General features: G+C 42.6%; 1 protein-coding gene across 6 annotated transcripts in view; it reads right to left on the minus strand.

Moving 5' to 3' along the window:
* Positions 1–1,776: 1,776 nt before the first annotated feature.
* The window catches only part of pik3r3 (phosphoinositide-3-kinase regulatory subunit 3), a 220,279-nt gene continuing 203,597 nt past the window's right edge, over positions 1,777–18,458 (minus strand). For 2 of the 6 annotated variants that reach the window (XM_022753002.1, XM_022753003.1), the window contains 8 exons: positions 7,885–8,020; positions 7,349–7,447; positions 6,812–6,992; positions 5,290–5,415; positions 4,874–5,193; positions 3,577–3,651; positions 3,208–3,378; positions 1,777–2,053 (listed from right to left, as the gene is read on the minus strand). In XM_022753002.1, coding sequence (XP_022608723.1) covers positions 1,855–2,053; positions 3,208–3,378; positions 3,577–3,651; positions 4,874–5,193; positions 5,290–5,415; positions 6,812–6,992; positions 7,349–7,447; positions 7,885–8,020 — 1,307 coding nt within the window. In that variant the 3' untranslated portion in view covers positions 1,777–1,854. Of the gene's footprint in view, positions 2,054–3,207; positions 3,379–3,576; positions 3,652–4,873; positions 5,194–5,289; positions 5,416–6,811; positions 6,993–7,348; positions 7,448–7,884; positions 8,021–16,798; positions 16,914–18,458 lie in introns of those variants that run through there. The other 4 variants (XM_022753005.1, XM_022753004.1, XM_022753006.1 and 1 more) reach the window with 4 other exon arrangements.

Here is an 18,458-nt window from a genome sequence, read left to right on the forward strand (position 1 = left end):
CATCTGTACCCGTTTGTGACCTCAGCACCTTTCTCCTGTCGAGACTCTAATACCCTTTTCAGACCAAAATCAGTAGGTGTAAGCAGGTTTTTTTTTTTAAACCCGGGTAAATCCTTTCACACTGCCAGATGAGTTTGCCATTCTGAGAGCACACATACAGATGCAGGGGGAAAAAGAGTGAGCTGCTAGCCGCCGTGCAGACTGGTAAAACAGATCTGTAGCGTGCCATCTCTGGGTTGGTGCTCCTCTAAAAGTGTCAGAGCTTACGTGTGGAAACTGTTTCATCCCCAAGCACAGTGTAGCCACAGTGTTTCTGGTTTAACAGCACTGTGCCGGACAGGTGACGGGTCTGCCATTAGTGGATTCTCCCGGGTGTTTTGTTTACATCACTGCCAATGGGAGCTGGAGCCAATAAATACCCACATCTACTGCAGAGTCATGTGACCCTGCTGTGAATGCTGAAAGTACCCTTTCACACTGCTAACAAAAGCCCAATGTGAGTGGGTCTTACTGGGTTTTTTGACCAGTGGAAAAGGGGCTTATTTGATCATAATTGATCATTTCAACTTTAGTTTTAGACTTGTCACTTTAATTCACAAAGGTGACTGAACCACAGGATGACGTACAGGGAGCTGAGGTCACAAACAGGGGCCGATTTAAGTGCTTCTTACTCAACTATCTGTATTTACAGAAGGTCCTGGCGTCTCTGTTTATGTATCATTTGGTCCCCCCCCCCCCCCAAAAAAAAAAAAAAAAAAAAAAAAAAAAAGGCTTTTTGGTGCAAAAGCACATGGCCCAAAACTCGGTTTTATGTGTGGTCTCAAACACACCATTCGTTTGCTTTTCCTCATTCGTTTCTCCATTCACGTAAAAAGAAAGAAAAACTATGCTGCCCTTCCTCCTTCCCTCTCCACACCACTTTGGTCTCTGGTTCTGATCTGTGACGTTTGCCATTTACATTGGCAAAACATAAAACAACCCTTTACAGTTAGTATAAAAGCAAACCTTTTGTCCTTCTTAAGACTACAAAACTGTTTTATGTCACTTGTGCTCCCCCTCCCCCTTTCAACTCCCCCACCCTCCCCCTAAAACCCCTCAGCAGCAGTCTACATGGAGGAACACTTAACAGAATAAGTGTCCGTTGTCTTGTAATGCTACATTATTTTTGCTTTTCATACGGAGAGGGACAGAAACAAGACACTTGACATCATCAACATCATCATCATCATCATCTCCTCTTGCATTTACCACAAACAAGGTTAGGAGTAAACAAAAAAGGAAACATCTGAAACATGAAAACGACTCCAGAAACAAACAAACAAAAAAGTTGTAATATAATCATCTGAGGTGGAAAAGAAAAAAAAGGTTTAAAATGGGAATGTTTTGTTGTCGTCTTCGTCGTCATTCGCATGGTTTTTTTTGAGTTTCTGGTAAAAAGTCTGAGCTGGAGTTTAGGTAGCAGCGGGGTCAACCTGAAACTCTGAAGTTGCCTACTCCGTTTCCTTCCTTCCTTCTGTCGCTTTTTTTTTTTTTTCACATTCACAAACATTTAAAACTTCCTTGTGCAAATCAAGCAGTCTTTAGAAAGAATGCCCTCCGAAATTGTTCTTGTAAAAATATATAACTCCAAGGTGGCTGACGTGTGTGTTGCAGCAAGTGTTTACTTCGTTTCTATCTATCTTTGACAGTTCTGGTGTTGGGGTTGCTTTGTATTTCAACCAATCCCCCCCCATTCCCTCCTCCTTCCTTCCTTCCTTCCTTCCTTCCCTCCTCCCTTCACTCTCCCCGTTCTCCCTTCCCCAAGAGGGGGTTGGTTTGTTGTCCGTGTGGGGGTCGTGGCCAGGTGGTTGGGGTTCATCTGCGTCCGGAGGGCATCTGTGCGTAGACGGGGTATGCGAGGCGGACGTTAAGCGAGTCGTTGTGCTGCACCAGGGAGGTCTGGTGGTAGTGGAGCACCAGGTCCTTCAGGCTGCTGTACAGGTTGTAGGGCTCGGCGAAGCCGAAGCCACGCGGTGTGCTGTAGATGACGCAGTGCTTCACCTCACCTTCAACACTGACGGAGACACAGAGGAAACAGGGTCAATCAGCTAACTGGTCACAGGTGACATGTTACACGTACCTCAGTTCAAAGTGAAGCAAATACTGTTTTAATGTTCAGATAATTTCCTCAAAGCTGCTTTGCTCTATATTTTCTTAGAAAGACACTACTGTGCTACTCTTCCTGGAAAAGACTAATTTGGTGTTAATTACATGGAAAATAGAGGCTGTTTAATTGGTTTAATTGCTTCCAATTAATTCTAACTGTCCTGTGTCCTGTGAGTCTTTTAGTTACTGAGCATTTAAAAATGTGAAATTTGTCTACAGGCAAGCATAAAATCAGACATGGGGAAAAACTGATTCAATAATAAATGAATGAATGGATATTTCCTCATGTTGATTTGAGGAGGAATTTCTCTGAAAGAACTGAAACTTTAATTATTTTTCTGGTACAAAATTACAAAGTTCTTTCTTGGAAAACTAGAAAACTTCCTGGGAAATTATAGACTAAAATAATTAAAATAAAGTGTTGCCATTCTTTATCCACTCTGAAACAACAGGAAGTAAAAACTTGTTTAATCCTCCTCCGTTTAGTTTACTGACAACAAACAGTGTCACATGATTCTTTAAATAGTGTCAGTAATAAAAAAAAATCTTTTTTGTCTGGTATCACACAACTATAAAATAATTTCAGGTGAAACATTATCATCCATTATAGACAGATTCCTAAAAGGCTGCCTACATCACTACAGCCCTTTAACGAACTTCATCTCAGAGCTCAGTTTCTGGAGTTGAAGAATGTGAACTCAGTGTGGGTGGAAGAACAAAATTATGTCACTACTGCAGATTAATGTGCAGAAGCTGAGAATCTAACTGACAAATGAGTAAACTGGCTGACTATCACTGTCTCTGTTTTATGTAATAACCCGTTTCTGGTGCCTCTAACACAATGTTCAGTTTCTGTTGTTTCTGAGTGTCTGAGGCTAGAGTTAGTGATGCTGTTGTCTTAAAATGCATTATTTTGAAAGTTTTTCGAATATTCTGACCTTCTCATATATATAAATGAGTGAGTGTAAGTGCAATATGACATCTCAGAGTGGAAACTGTATTGATGAGCTGGACTGACATGTCAGATGCACATCACCACAGTCATGTCTGGTATGTACTCACACTACAGAGCAGGCGTAGCAGCCCTTCTTGCTGCTTTCTCGGATGAGGAACGCCCCGTCCGGCTTCCCGAGGAGCAGCTCCTCCGCCTGCGTCCGGTTCAGGTCCCCGACAAACCAGCTCTTCTCGTCGTAGTGAGGCAAGTTCTCGTCCTCCTCGCTCACAAAGTAGCCTCTGCACCCACGTACACAGTTACACAATGAGAAAGACATGGTGAGCAGGGGAGGGAGAAATAATATTCTCAGTACTTTAAATTGCAGATTAAATGAACATAACAGTTGCTCTGTGTACACTGACATATGCAGTAGCAGTGTTAACCCCATCCTCTCAGCTTTATCTCAAATTTGTAGCCGAGGAAACAGAAAAACTCACTCATCAGTGTTCTCGTTCTTGATTCCCAGCCAGTCGTTAATTCGTTTCTGACGAACTCCTTTGTGATTGAGCCAGCTAGAGAGAGAGAGAGAGAGAGAGAGAGCGAGAGAGAGAGAGAGAGAGAGAGAGAGAGAGAGAGAGACATTACTACCACTAGGGATCAGTTTAAAAGGCTTCTTTCATTTACAGCAGGGTTTATGGTACAGTGAACGAGCATGAAGCTGAACAGAAATCAAATTAGTGAGCCTCCAACAAATGTCTTCACAGAATGATTTGGGATGAGACCAGCAGCTGCACGACTCGTCTTAGAAGCAGAGCAGGCAAGAGCCTCAGTAAGAGGAAACACAAGTTTCTAATCAAGCCGCCTGACAGACTTAACTATGTCCTGGGTGACAGGATGATGTGCTGTACACCATGAGATAACAGGAAGTTGTTGAATGACAGATATTTAGCTTAACTGTTTACAGTGTGTTATCCATCTCTCTAATACTTTATGTGATCATCAACTGTAACTACATAAGATAACTTTTTTTCTGTGAAATACTGGGAACTTGTACATCTTTAGGCCCCTGAGAATATTTCAAATAAAATTATTTGAGGAGGTTCTGTTTAAAGGTCCCTTATAGTATAAAAGGTAGATATCCATGTGTTGTTTGGGTTCAGGTCTAGGTTCTATATTAACACTGTGAAAGTATCAAAACGCTCAGTCCACAGAGAAATGCACACAGCCTGTATTCAGAAACTGAGCCTTAAAACCAGCCATCAGGACTTCTGTAACTTTGTGATGTCATAATAAAGCTGACCGTGCTCACTGACCTGTTGTTACTAGAGCTCCAGAGAGCAGCCTGAGAGAGGAGATGTAAAACTACACTGAGATGGTTTTTAGTTCTTACAACCTCAAATATATCTTTTTATGGATCAACACTTAAAGGAAAGTATGGAGCTTTAAAATGAGACCACTTTCTCATTCAACTTGAGCATAGCAGGGATGAAAAGTGTGACCTGCAGACACAGTCTGAGGCCAACATAAAAGCAAGAGTACTGAATTACTTGGAAATGTTCTTCTCCTGTCAGACTTTAATGAGTCAATGTCTGTCAGTCAACATGAACTGAACCCTGGAGCAACACAGGTTACGTCACAATGTCCATGTTGACAGACTACTCTTATAAAAGGAGCAAGTTTAAGGAAGAAGACAGGCAACATATAATAGGGTCATTTTGATAATTTATCATAAAAAACCTTCTAACAAAAAGTTACTTAACCTCATTATGGTTCAACTCCACACTCTGTACTTACACAAGATACTGGTCCCTGATCTTGCGGAGCTGTATGAGGTCGGGCTTCAGGCTGTTCATCTTTTTGTCCGTCTCGCGGTTGTCCATGGCTTGTGTCTTCAGGTCCTGCTCCAGCCGCACCTTGCTGTCGTGGATCTCCCCGAGCCGAGACTTGAGCTTCTCGTAGTTCATCATGATCCGCTCGATCTCCTTGTCGTTGCCCTCGCGGTGGAAGCGCTCGATGTAGTCCTTGCTGTAGCGCTCCTGCGTGTGGCACTGCTCCTCAAAGATCTTGATGGTCTCGTTGAAGGCTTCGATGGCCGTGCGCTTCATCTGGATCTCCTAAAGGAGGAGGGAGGAAGTGGAGGTGAGTGAGTGGACAAGAAACCTGATTTTTTTCTGTTTCTGTTCAGTCTTTATATGCGAGTGGGTGTTTACCTGTGACGTCTTGGTGTATTCTTCGTACAGTCTGTCGTACTCTTTGCTCTTCTCTTGGTACTGATTGTGGTATTCCTGGAGCTTCTTCCCGACAGCATCAATGTTATCCTCCTTCACCAGCTGGTCCTGAGGGATGGAGGAGAGATGACAGCATTAAAGAGTGAAGACAGGACGAGGATAAAGGGAAAAGCCATGTGTCAGAGTGTGAGGTGTGAAAGAATAAAGAGCTGTTTGTAATTAAGGACAGAGGGAAAAGTGCATGTGCATGTTTGCTCCCTTCACCCTGGATTCTGCTTACTGAGGGTGACTCCTGAACAGGCTCGTTAATAAACCACCCACAATGCCCTGGGTGTACGGCAAGGTGTGCACGCTCGAAGATATTGCTTCACTCTGAGTAATGACTCGCCTGGCAAATGAGTGGAGCGAGGGAGTACGGGAGGGAGGGAATAAATGCGATGACGGCCCTTTGACACGGTGGATGTGTGCAATTATTTAGGGGAGTGTGGCATGAGGGTCGTGGAATGGGGCAATATTTCAGCGAGCAGCGATCCTGCTGCCGCTGCAGTTTGGAATGGAAACACCAGGCACAAGCCACCGGGTATGGAGGGAGGGGTGGCGGGGGTGTTATACAGGGAAATGGTAACAAAGGTGTTTCAGATGCAGCACAGACTCATAATCTGGGTCTAATTTTTGTAGTTTCTCCTGTTGGTTGTGATCACATTTGGCTTCTCGGCTTCATCTCAGACAGACGAGATGAAGACTCGCAGTCCAATACAAGCCACCAGAAAGGTTTTAAACAAATGCAGTTCAATCAAATACTCAGGAAACAAAAGTGAACACACCTGAACTATTAGAGCTGCATTCACTTCACTGCACACAACTACAGTATTTTAACACCTGAGCATTACACCTCTGTGTGTTGGTTGAACATGTCATGAAGCTGCTGGATGAGGTTGAAGTTAAATGCATCCACACCAAACAAGGAAAAGTAGTTTTCTTTGTGCAGGGGGCCTCGTTATGGTGAGACAGGAGACACAAACTGTAGAGGACACGTTTGTCTAAAATATCACTTTTTACTGTAACATTAAGGCAGAGGATCCCATCCTTTGTTTCTTAGCATTTTCTTTTTCATTTTTTGGGGTATTTTTTTTTTTTTGCTTTATTTGACATGGAAAGTTGAAAGAGACAAGATATACAGGAGAAAAAGTGTTGGGAAACCAGGGACCTGCTGCTCAGGGCTCATTATGCCCACATTGTATGCGTCTTACCCACTAGGCCATTGGGATGCCCCGACCGGTGACCTCTTAAAGACCTCCTAGGCTGTTTGGACTTCAGCTGATTAGCTTATGTCACCAAGTCTTTGTTTTTCTAAAACAAAGCTGGTCACTAAAATGTTACACTGAAGACCGAGGTTGGATTTGGATTTTCCCATTAAATTAAGTCATAACACACAATGTGTCTTGCTGGATGTGTGCGTGCATGCGTGCGTGCGTGTTTGTGTGTGTGTTTTCTGTGTGCAGACCTGCTGGAAGCGGGAGATGGGGTACATGAGCTTGACGTCCAGCTTGGTGTTGTACTGAGCCAGAGACTCGTGTCTGTAATGGCTGATGAGCTCCACCACCGAGCCGAACGTCAGGGGGTCGGAGAAACCGTACTTCCCGTCCCGGTGGTAGATCTTTATCAGCTTGTTGTTGCCCCCTTTCCTGAACACGGGAAGAGAGAAAAAAAGAGAGGCAAGGAGATGAGTACATATCCACCTCATTCAAACAGACAGATTCTTGTTAGTATTCACACTTTAACAGCTCTTTGTTCAGGGCTCAGTTCCCCCTGAAACACTATTTCCAGGGCAATGGGGGATTTGCTCCAATTTAGCAGGATGCTGTGTCTGCAAAATGCTTCAACACATGATTTTCCTCCAACTCCAGTTAACTAGAGGAGTGCTTGTATAAAAGTGGAGCAGGAGAAGCACACCACCACTCCCTTCCAGCCTCCATAAATCCCCCTGTGGTTTTAAATAACAATCCATTCATGACTCTGTGACACAAACTAAAGAGTTTACCTTAGTGTGAGCGTGTAGTCGCCCTGCATCTTGGTGGAAGCGTCCCGCACCAGGAAGGTCCCATCGGGCATGTCTCTGAGCTTGTCATTCACCTCCTCCCTGAACACAACACCAGAACGTACAGAGAAAGGCAGTGTTTGAGTTGGTTGAGTGATCTGTACACAGATGGTGTTCATTTTGAAAAAGTCTGCCTCCAATTATCAGTGGCAGGCGTTGAGGACTTTCCCCGCAGCCGCACACACACCTCACAGTAAACAATCCATCAGCTAAATGATGGTGGGAGGGACTGGATGGACTGGTCCCCGCCAACAGAGTCTCTGCTCTGCATGAGTGTGTGTGTGTGTTTAAGGTGGCAGACTGGCTGTCTGCACTGTAGGTGTGGTTATCATCTGACTGTGGCTGAGAACTAACCAACACTTAGGAAGGTAAAGCAGAGACTGAGGCGGTTAAGACTCGTCGCTTCTACAGATTTAAAAAAAAAAAAAGTAAAAATTTTACAACAAGGATTTCTGCTGCCAAACATCACAGGCACTCACCTGGATATGTCTCCCCAGTACCATTCAGCCTCTTGCAGTGAGCCCCCTGCTCCACCGTCCTTGGCGCCGTTGTTGCTGCCCCCTCCCACCCCCACAGAGGAGGTCTGCTGGGGCTTTGCTGGCTTTGGAGGAAGAGCTAGAGGAGAGAAAGAGAGAATATGTCACTACTGAAACAGACTCTGTTTATATACACGCTGGGGGTTCCTTAGCAAAGTTTAACCAGAAATGATTAGAAGCTCTCAGATATTTCACATTAACATTTAGAATTCTTGCAGACAACCTGTACAGTGGACTGTGTGACCACCTTCAGAGGTCTCGGACTTTGGACTCCACTGTGCACAAACAATTACACCAAAAATGAATGTTTCATCATGAGACATGAGTACATGCTTCATATGCAAATTTCACCACAGAGGCCATATTTATATCTCCACACAAATGCAGCAGCGGTGCAGTTGGTGACCGTGTTATTAATCACACAGGCAAACAGTGACAAACACAGCCCATACATCATCACAGTAATTATTCTATGTGTCATAAACCACATACATCGCGCACACACATTTAGGAGGCTTAAAGCAGTTAGTTAAAGTTACAAGCTTCCTATAAGAGAGCTCCGGTCCTGAGGAGGGATGTGGATGTTTGTTACACCTGCCAGCACTCTGTTTTTGTTTCTCCTGTTTCCTGTTCATCTTCTATAGTTGTTATCACAGCAGAAATATGAGTTTTTAATTTCTGGTTTGCTCTCAGGATCCTATGGTTTTCATATGTAACAAAAATACTAACTTTAATAAATTTATATATTAAACAGACACTGGGAATGATCAGGTATTAACAAAGACCAGAAAAAAGCTCATTGCTATCCAGTCTGTGTGGGTTAAATACTGTACAGCCTAATGGAAGCTTAATTATTAAAGAATAAATTCCCTAACCTCATTACAGAAAAGACTATAGTGCAAAAAGTTTCCATCTTGCTTGTGATTGTGTGTATTTATTCTTTGAAATTTGAATTCTTTGAATTAAATGAGACATTTTATTTGATTTAGGCAAAGTATGGCTGCTTGTGTTTAGACATCATTCAACAATCTTCAAAGTAAGGGATGGAAAATCTTGTCAATCTTATCAACAATATCCAGCCCTACCAATAATCACAGATTGCACCTTTAAATCTGGTTAATAAGAACCAACCCAGAGCAGCGTTTAACAGTCTGGAGGCGAATGCAGTCTGAGTGAATACAGGCTAGAAAACAGCCTAACACACAGCAGCACTTGTGTTTGCTGCAATGCTGTGTGCCAAACAGAGCTAGCCTGAATATGACCCATAATAAACACACACACACACACACACACACACACACACACACACACACACACAGTGAAGCAGACCGAGGTTTACAAGTCTCCAGGCACATCTGGATACATTTTAAGAAACAGAAGTGTAATTACTGGAGAGCTCCTACATCACAAATCAGTTTACGCTCTCACACACAAACACACACACACAAGGGGAAACATGCAGATTAATCTACACCACCGGAGCAGCATTCTCCTACAGCAGAGCGTCAGTGAACGTTCAGACTACACACACATGACCGACAGAAACAAGACAGGGGAGTTCCCACAATGCACAGGGAGAATTGAATAAGACTCCAGAGGTAAGAGAGTAGATATGATCTCTGTGCATGTGCAGTGAACACGATCATTACTCACGGCTACTGTGTTACTGTAAGTGAAGGTACCCACCCCCACCACCACAACCTATGGGCTATACTGCTAAATTCACTGTTTACATTTCACAACTGTACATTTCTACAGTACAGTTTGTCTTGAAAGCTGCATTAACTGCTTTTTCTGGCCACTTGAGTGCAGCAGATCAAGCTGAAAATACACTTATGGCAAATATGTCAGCTGTCCAGTTAAATAAATGCAAGTCCAAAATTCACTCTGCTCCTAGCTCTGATTTGGATGTTACTGTATATACATTCTGTTTTTATGAAGTGTTCAATAAAAACTAGTTTAATGATGACACTTTTAATATTTAAATTTCTGTACAACTGTAGCTACAGACTGGTGCGTGGGGTCAACAACCTTTACTTAGGGCCACAAAGGCTTTCACCTGCCTCCACCTGCTACTTTATAATGTCTGTGGTTTCAAAACACTTCAGAGATGCATTTAGAGAGAAGCAGAAATGCACAATGTGAATTCACAAAAAGAACTGATAACTGGTAATAGTGGTGAATGTTAACAGCCTGAGGCCTTCTGCTCACTTCATGCTGAGAGGACCTCATCAAAAAACGTTGGGACTGCTAATAAAAAATAATTGGTACAAACACACACACAGATTTTCAGTTCAGAGGAGGTAGGTAGGTTCACAGTGACAGCTCCTCTTCCTCTCCTGCTCTTTGTTCTCCTTCAATCCTTCTGTACTTCTCACTTTTTCCTCTCTCTTTCTCTCTCTCTCGTCACCATGGCAGGCAGTCACCGCGGCCAAAAACTGTCATTCTGCAGCTGCACTGTTCCCCTCTGTCAGCACTTTACGGACTCACTCTCTCACTCACTCACTCACACACACTCTCACACACACACACACACACACACACACACAGTGGAACACCACTCATATTTAAATAGAAACTTTTGCACAATTGTCAGGAACAAAGAAGACTAAACAAAGTTAGAGTAGTTTAAAAATGATCACTGAAACACACTGTGCTAAGTGTGTGTGTCTGTGTGTGGAAGTATGTGGAGCACACAAAGTACAGTATCATACAGGACAATAGGTGGGTCACCAAGGCTGCAACTAATAAAATCTTTCTTTCATTATTGATTGGTCTTTTCTTAAATTTCTTTTATCATTTGACAATGACATGAAAATGCAAAAAACTAATTTTACACAACAAACAAGTAAGAGTAAGAGAATTGATCTTTTTTTGTTTTGAATTGTCATCAGCAATAAAATTGTCATTACTTTTTGACTATGACTTCATTTCAGCCTCACTATTAGAAACAGGACAATGAACACACACACACACACACACACACACACACACACACACAGTGTCCTTTGTTGCAAAGGTTCATAGGAAACTTGAAGCTTTAAATAAAACCAGAGGCAGTGAACTCTGCAGCATCTACGGAGCCGAACCCTCCGACACACCGATCAATACATCTGATTGGTCTGTTATTTTAAAACATCTGTCCTGCACAAAACAAGTCAAACTTACTGACTGACAACCATCCAAACAAAGAGGACACAGTCAGAAAATGTGCTAAAATGTGAAAACTGATCATGTTGCACAACTGTAGCGTCATAATTCTGAGAAAATATCACAGCCACAACTACTGCGGGAAACACTCAGAGCGAGGGACTGTGAACAAAGGGGACCGTCAGTGCAACCTCCCCTCCTCCCCCTCGGCAGACAAAGGAGCAGCGCTCTGCCACACACACACACACACACAGAAAGAGAGAGAGCGATATCACTTGTCATCACACATGCAGGCGCAAACCAACAGCGCTCCTGAACAATGACCATCAGCACAGACTGACACACACACACGACAAACACACAAAGCATCAGTATGGGTCTTGGTCGACCTCTGGTAACACGGCAAGCTTAAAAAAATAAAATAAAATCACGTGTGCGCACTCCAGCTGATCAGGGCTACAGCAACAAAGATCTTCACTGCAACAAGAGTTAACACACCAGAGTGAAATTACCGCCCAGACTAAAAACTCAAAGCACGAGGCAGGAATCAACTTCACCAAAGAAAGCCGCTTTTATTTCCACAACTTTACATCTGGGTGAAGTAAGAAGCTATGTGTGTGAGCATCTACAGTATGTGGGTGTGTTTCAGTGTCATGCCTGTGAAAGCACGCACACATGGAGGCACCTGACAGCTTTCCTCTTCCAATCTAGGTCCAAATTTCTACCACAATGAGGATTTAGTCAACTAATATTTTAAATTGCTTTGACAATTAAGGTGTCTTGTATTAAAATTACAATATGTAAAAACAGAGAAAAGCAGCAACTCTACAGATCTGAGAAGCTGGAAGCAGAGGGGTTTTTACTTTTAACAAGTGACTTTCTGATTGTTTGAGCACTAATTCCCACAAACTGAACTACAAAAGCACAAGAGCAACAGGGAAACAATACACACAAACGCGCACGCCAATGCGCGCACACACAAACACACACACACACACTGCAGGCTTTGGGTCGTGTGTCGCCAGCTGAATGACAGAGGAGGAGGGGGCTGCAATGACAAGACAGAGGGAAAAAAGAAAGAAAGTGTGAAAAAATGAGAAAAATGCAAATAAATGGATGTAGAGTGGAGAGAGAGACGTGGGTTAAGCAACTGAGAAAAAAAGAAAGATAAAGACAAAGATAGTAAGAAGAAAAAAAGAACCAGCCCAAAAGAACAAATCTGTCCTGTTCAGTCTCTTACCATCCTCCACCATCGTGCTCTCCGTTAACTGCATGCTGCCACTCGTCTCTCAGCTGTTTCCCTCCTCCCTCCTCTTTCTCTCTCTCTCTCACTCACTTACTCTTCCTCTCTCTCTCTCTCTCTCTCTCTCCTCCTCTACCTCCTCCTCCACTGCCACCTCCTCCTCCTGCTCTATGCTCTGTCAGACTGAAGAAAAGAGCGAGCAAGGCTGATCCTAAAAGACAGATGACGCGCTAACTAATCCCTGCACGGAGGCCCGCCCCCTCAGCCAATCAGGAGACAGTGAGGATGGGGGGGCAAAAGAGGGAGGGAAGGGGGCCAGACCTCACAAGAGAAAGAAAGAAAAGAGGAAGGTGGAGTTGCCCAGTGGTCTATCTATTCCCTCTGGGTCACTACGCACTCACACACACAGCAGCGCAGCATCAAGCGTTAAATCAACAGGTTGTTTCCCGACTGGCAGCTGAAGGTGTGTGAGAAACTCATTTATTCATTCATTCACTCTCATTTGAGTGAACTTAAAGCCTGAGCCTGTGGTGACATCTTCAAACATCCAAAAATAAAACATTCAATTTACAATGAAAAGCTGGAACCAGTAAATATTTGGCATTTTTTTGTTTAAAGCAAAAATGTAAAAACACAAAAAACCAAATGCAAGTGCACTGATATTAATATTACTCATTAAAAAAAATCAAATCCCATGAATTACATTTTAGCAGCTACTGAATTTGCATGTCAACGGAGCCATCTCCAAGACAACTGGGCAAACTCTATCCACGGACTTAGAAAGCTACACAAAAAGGCAGTAAGTGGACCTTAAGTTGGTATTCTTTTGTCAAATCTCCAAGATCATATTCTGCGATAGTTTTGGACACTTTTGTCTTGAATTGTAGGATATTTGGTTTGCAGTAGGTTTAGTTTATGTTGAAATTATGATCCTCATAAAAGGCTCTTATCACTTAGCGACACATATGGACGGCAAACATTCAGTGGATTACGTCTCCTTTGGGCCACATGTCAATCCAATCCTGCAGATGATGATTACGTCCTGTATGTAAAGACGCTTTGACACATGAGTGATGCCACAGACCCACTCAGTTGCTGTCATTTATAGCATGTGTGTACTACAGCTCAATCATGTATATTTCCCATATATCTTCCAAAACAAGATGCTTTAGATTTCTGAAATGCTCTTCTACTTCATAGATTTAAATTTCTGCTCATTTCAGTGTGATATGCAAATAAAACTGAACTTGAACAAACATGGAAATTGGCAACTGAGATGTACTTGAGTCACTCCACCACACTGCTTTGTACAGCTGCTCTTGAATATAGAATTATTGTATTGCAAACAACATTGATCTCAAGTGTTATTCTCCATTTGCAGGCAAGTACAGTCATGCAAATCTCTTCAAATCTACTGCTTATTAAAGACAACAGTAAGGCTAGGCAGGAGATTATGATATTAACAAGAATATCATTCAGAAATATCACAATAAGGCATCAAATCTGTGTTAAATTTTATGACAAAAATATTGCTTCAAATCATTCTAAATCATCTTTAGGCAACAGAACTTAGTGTAAACAGCATAATATGATCATATTATCGATATATCATTCCACTGAAAGACTAAGAAAGGCAGCTTTACAGCTTCTATTGTTGGCGAAGTAACATTTCTGTTGCATAATAATGCAGCGTAAAGGGCAGATTGATTTGTAAAATCTGCACCACATTACCACAGTTGCACAAAATCAAATGCAGACATCATGTAAACTCTGAGGAATGCAGCCTTCAAGCCTGTACGAGCTGATTTTCATGCTGTTCTACATGTGAATAGAAACTAGAACAAGAAAGTCATGTGCAGCACATGGGAGCTGCTGGAAATGAGCTAAGACATGCAAAAAAACTCTGACATGGTCCTTTAACAATAATACCCCGGTGATTTTCCATTGAAAGATGAGACTCATCGTTAAACTCACATTCTCACACACACACAACCTTCACACACTAAGTTGCCGGTGGAAACGCAGGCTTTGCCCTCCCCTGGGGGGGGCGGTGGCACTCCACCTGTGCTAATCACCCCGCACACAAAGGCAACACACACACACACACACACACACACACACACACACACACACACACACACACACACACACACACACACACACACACACACACACACACTTTAACTGTCACTGAGGCGTTCACGTTTGAATTCCAGTGTAATAAATATTCTAATGAACATCTGCGGGACGTTCATCTTCTATTTTCTCTATGTCTCTCCTCATCCCTTTATCATTCCTCGCTGCCGTTTCTCCCTTTTTTCCCCCCATCTCTTTCAGCCTCTCTATCACCAGCCCTCTCTCTTAGCTTTACAGATTACATGTCAGGTATGTTAAGACAAAGACACACGCACACACACACTCTCTGCAAACGATGAGACAAAGACACGCTGACAGTCAGAAAAAGATGTAGAGAGGTTTAGGTGATGTGATTGATGGTGAGAGGGGAGAGACACACACACACACACACACTGTAAAAGCTGTAAAAACATTCTGCGGGTATGAGCTACTGAAAAAGTGAATCTGCATTGTCAAGAAACTTGAATTAAATGTTACTAGTGAGAACAGGGTGATTTGATCAACTTTTCACACCAAATCATCTCGGATCCTTCTGTGAAAACTACCCAGACTCATTCTGACTGCTCTGAATTTTATTTCACGTTCATCACTAAAAACACAATTTATTGAAAGGAATCCCGAGTCCACAATGCACTGTTTTGTGCATATTTCTGTCCTGCATTATTCACAGCATGGAATGAGCACAAATGCTCTGCTAACCTAGGATAAAAACAGCTTTTAGTTGTTTTTTTTGGATCATTATTTTTTTTCAACCATGACAATGACTCCACATGTAAAGCATGAAAGAGTGAATGACTCCGGGTGTAATAAAAACCAAGGTCCAGTGGCAGTTAAGTGTGTGAATCACCAGCAAAGAGCCAGTGTGTTACATTTACATCCACCTACGCATCGAGAAGCACTGTCCATTCAGGAAAAAAAAGGAGGCGTTATCTTCAAATAAGCAGAAAGAGGCTATAGATATTGCACCAATCCACTTCATTTAGACTTCAATATACATCAAATGAAAGATTGCAATGTGGCAGTGGTTGCATCTGAAATGCTTTTTTCACACTGGGTGAAAATTCATCCAGGATATAGTTTAATTCAATGTGATCTTATGGTGGAAATACTTTCTTTGATAAAGCATCTTAACCTAAAGGGGTTGTATTGAATTATCTCTGCAGTATGCGAAAGATAAGACATAATACTGTCACTTTACGGTGGCTGCAGAGTATACAGTACATCTCAATAGACAGATGGGGGAAGAGAAAAGAGGAGAAAAGGAATAGAGCTACTGGGCAAACTGTATGCTTGGGGAGGGGAGGGGAGGGGAGGGGAGGGAGAGAGGGGGGTCAAATGACACTGGCACAATTGCCGAGGAATGAATGAATGAATGAAACACATTCAGTTCTAGTTGACAGTTGTCTATAAAGGAGCACAAAGAATTAAAGAATTATAGCTGCATGTCAGTGAGGGATGATATGGTTATAAAATGCTCTGGAGCTTTTTATTCCCGGTTTCGCTCATTATTCCGGGTCCCTCTCCCAGTCTCCCCCTTCCATTCCCGTTGTCGGCACCTGGCAGAGCTGATGTCGATGGAGCCGTTTCATTTACTTTGATTGCAGAGCAATACATTTGTTTAAGTGCAGGGAGTTGCAAAAAAGAGTTGTTGGCCTCAAGGAGCAAATTCGCTTACAATGAACCGCGTTAGCGTTTTGTGCACTTTAGTCTAAAATGATTCAGGTTGCGATTTCTGTCATCTTTCCCATTCATTTATCATACAAAATCATATGCAGATGGGAAGAGAGGGATTTCGGCTGCCTCCATGTACAGACTTCATGGTACTATTGTCTGGCTGCTGCTTTGGAGAGCTGCAGCTACTGTGTCAGAGCTTTAAAAATGGGCATTTCTGCTGTAACAGATGCACCAGACATCAAGAAACAACAAATAATATGTTTAAAAATTTTGTCACTTCAGCTGGAAACTGTTATTATGACTAAACTAAAAGATAAAATGTCGCCAAGCTCCAGTTGCCTGCTTCCCGCTAGAAAAAAAAAAAAGATTAAGCTAGGCTAATGTACATTTTCAAGCAAATGTGGAAAGTGCAGCGCTGCCAAAATGGGGAAAAAACACCACAAATGAGCAGGACACACGTGAAATCCCTCGAGAAAGACGACCAAAATATTGCTAAGGACTGGGGGGGGGGCATAGTTATGAGAAGCAGCGGGATTTGCGCTTTAAAACTTTCCACCAATTTCAACAAGACACCACAACACCTCCTCACTCTCTTTTCCCAGCTACCTAACGTCCATGTCCGTTATTAGCCTTGGCTGTCACCGGCCTCCTTACCTGGCGGTTGGTCCATTTCCAGATAAAATATCAGCTCTGTGGAGTAGGGCATCATCACGTCCCTCCAGTCTCCTTCCTCACCGGCTTTTTCCGTTGTCCAAACTGTATTGTACATTGCTTTTCGCGTGGCTTTATTTGACAAAAAAGCTTATAAAATGCGAACGGTTGAAAACGACAAAAACAAAAAACTACGAATTAAAAAAACACTTGATTTATTCAGCTAATCTATCTATCTACTTGGAAGTCTTGTATCTGAATCCCTGCTTCAGACTGGAATAAATAGACGAACTGTGTACAGCAAGCACCGGGCTGCGACTGCTCCCTCCGACATAATAATAATGTTAATAACTTGGGGCTCTTCATGAAGGCTCTCTGTGTATATGTATATACATATATATAAGCGTCCTTTAAATGGTGAGAAAGTAGATGCCAGCTCTACATTTCAGTCCCCTCTCCTTCTCCTCCGCTGGTACCGGCGGCTTACTAGCTTCATTTTAAGAAGAGCACTGGCAAGAGGAGGCTGGCGGGGGCTGACAACGGCTGGGACAAACCACTCCACCGCGGCTTACGGGGGAGGACACACTACCTCTCTGAGCGTTACACACACAAACAAAAAACACAAATATATCCTTACCCTAATGAATAATATATAACTAATTTCAACATCACTCTTATATAACTCAAGACGGTAATTATTCCATGCACCCTTTCTATCTGTGTACTCTTAATACGGTGTTACCCCTATCTAACACTCAGAGTGGTTACCCCTGCCTTTCTATGGCCAACCGCTGACCGAACCTCTGCGCGCATGCTCAGAAGATGAATTTCAAAGCCAGTAGGGAAATTACTTCAGCCTCATAAGAGCAGGTTACAAATTCTGTGGTTTTCCAGTGAGATCCTCACCTTCTTACTGACAAACTGCATGTGACTGTCCTTTTTATAGTCTATGGTGGCTACCCACTGGCGGCTGCTGGTTCACACAGCAACAGCAGCAGCAGCATACTGGGATATGACATAACAGGCTACAAGAACAAGGAACTACTTTTTTGTTGTTGCATGTTTTAGCCGATTTATTAGAAATCACACATGCTTTATATTTCCAAGCACACCTGAATGGTTTTACATTTGTGAATGCACTTTCCCTTTACAGCGGATACTGGTTTCTGTTCATTTCCATACAGGCATGGAAATCAACTTGAGACAAGGAGTTGAGTTATGTAATCCATCACTGTTCAATTACCATGCCTGGTTTAATTAATTTTTCCATATAAAACACATTAGTGTGACAAAAGCCTAATATATCTTCTTCATCTGTCATCCCAAAAAACATCAATGAGTCACATTGTGGCACCTACATACACCATTTTAATCCACCAATGAAAATAGTCCCCAACAAATGCATTATTTCCACTCAAGCTAAAAGCTACAGTGCCCAGCTGTAGGCAATGTCTTGGTCCTTTTAAAAATTATTATAAAATTACACATTTCAGAGCTTCAGAGATGGACTGACATTGACTTGTAGATAATAAATAAAATACAGTAAAATGCCAGCCCCTCACTTTGAGGTTATCACAGTAAATGTGGTGCGTAAACTTTTCAAATGAATCTACTCTTTCCCCTGGATCAGCACCACACAGAGTGCTGACAATGGCGGAATACA

The sequence above is a fragment of the Seriola dumerili genome, unplaced genomic scaffold, assembly GCF_002260705.1.
Source record: "Seriola dumerili isolate Sdu_G_001 unplaced genomic scaffold, Sdu_1.0 BDQW01000189.1, whole genome shotgun sequence".
Taxonomy (NCBI): domain Eukaryota; kingdom Metazoa; phylum Chordata; class Actinopteri; order Carangiformes; family Carangidae; genus Seriola; species Seriola dumerili.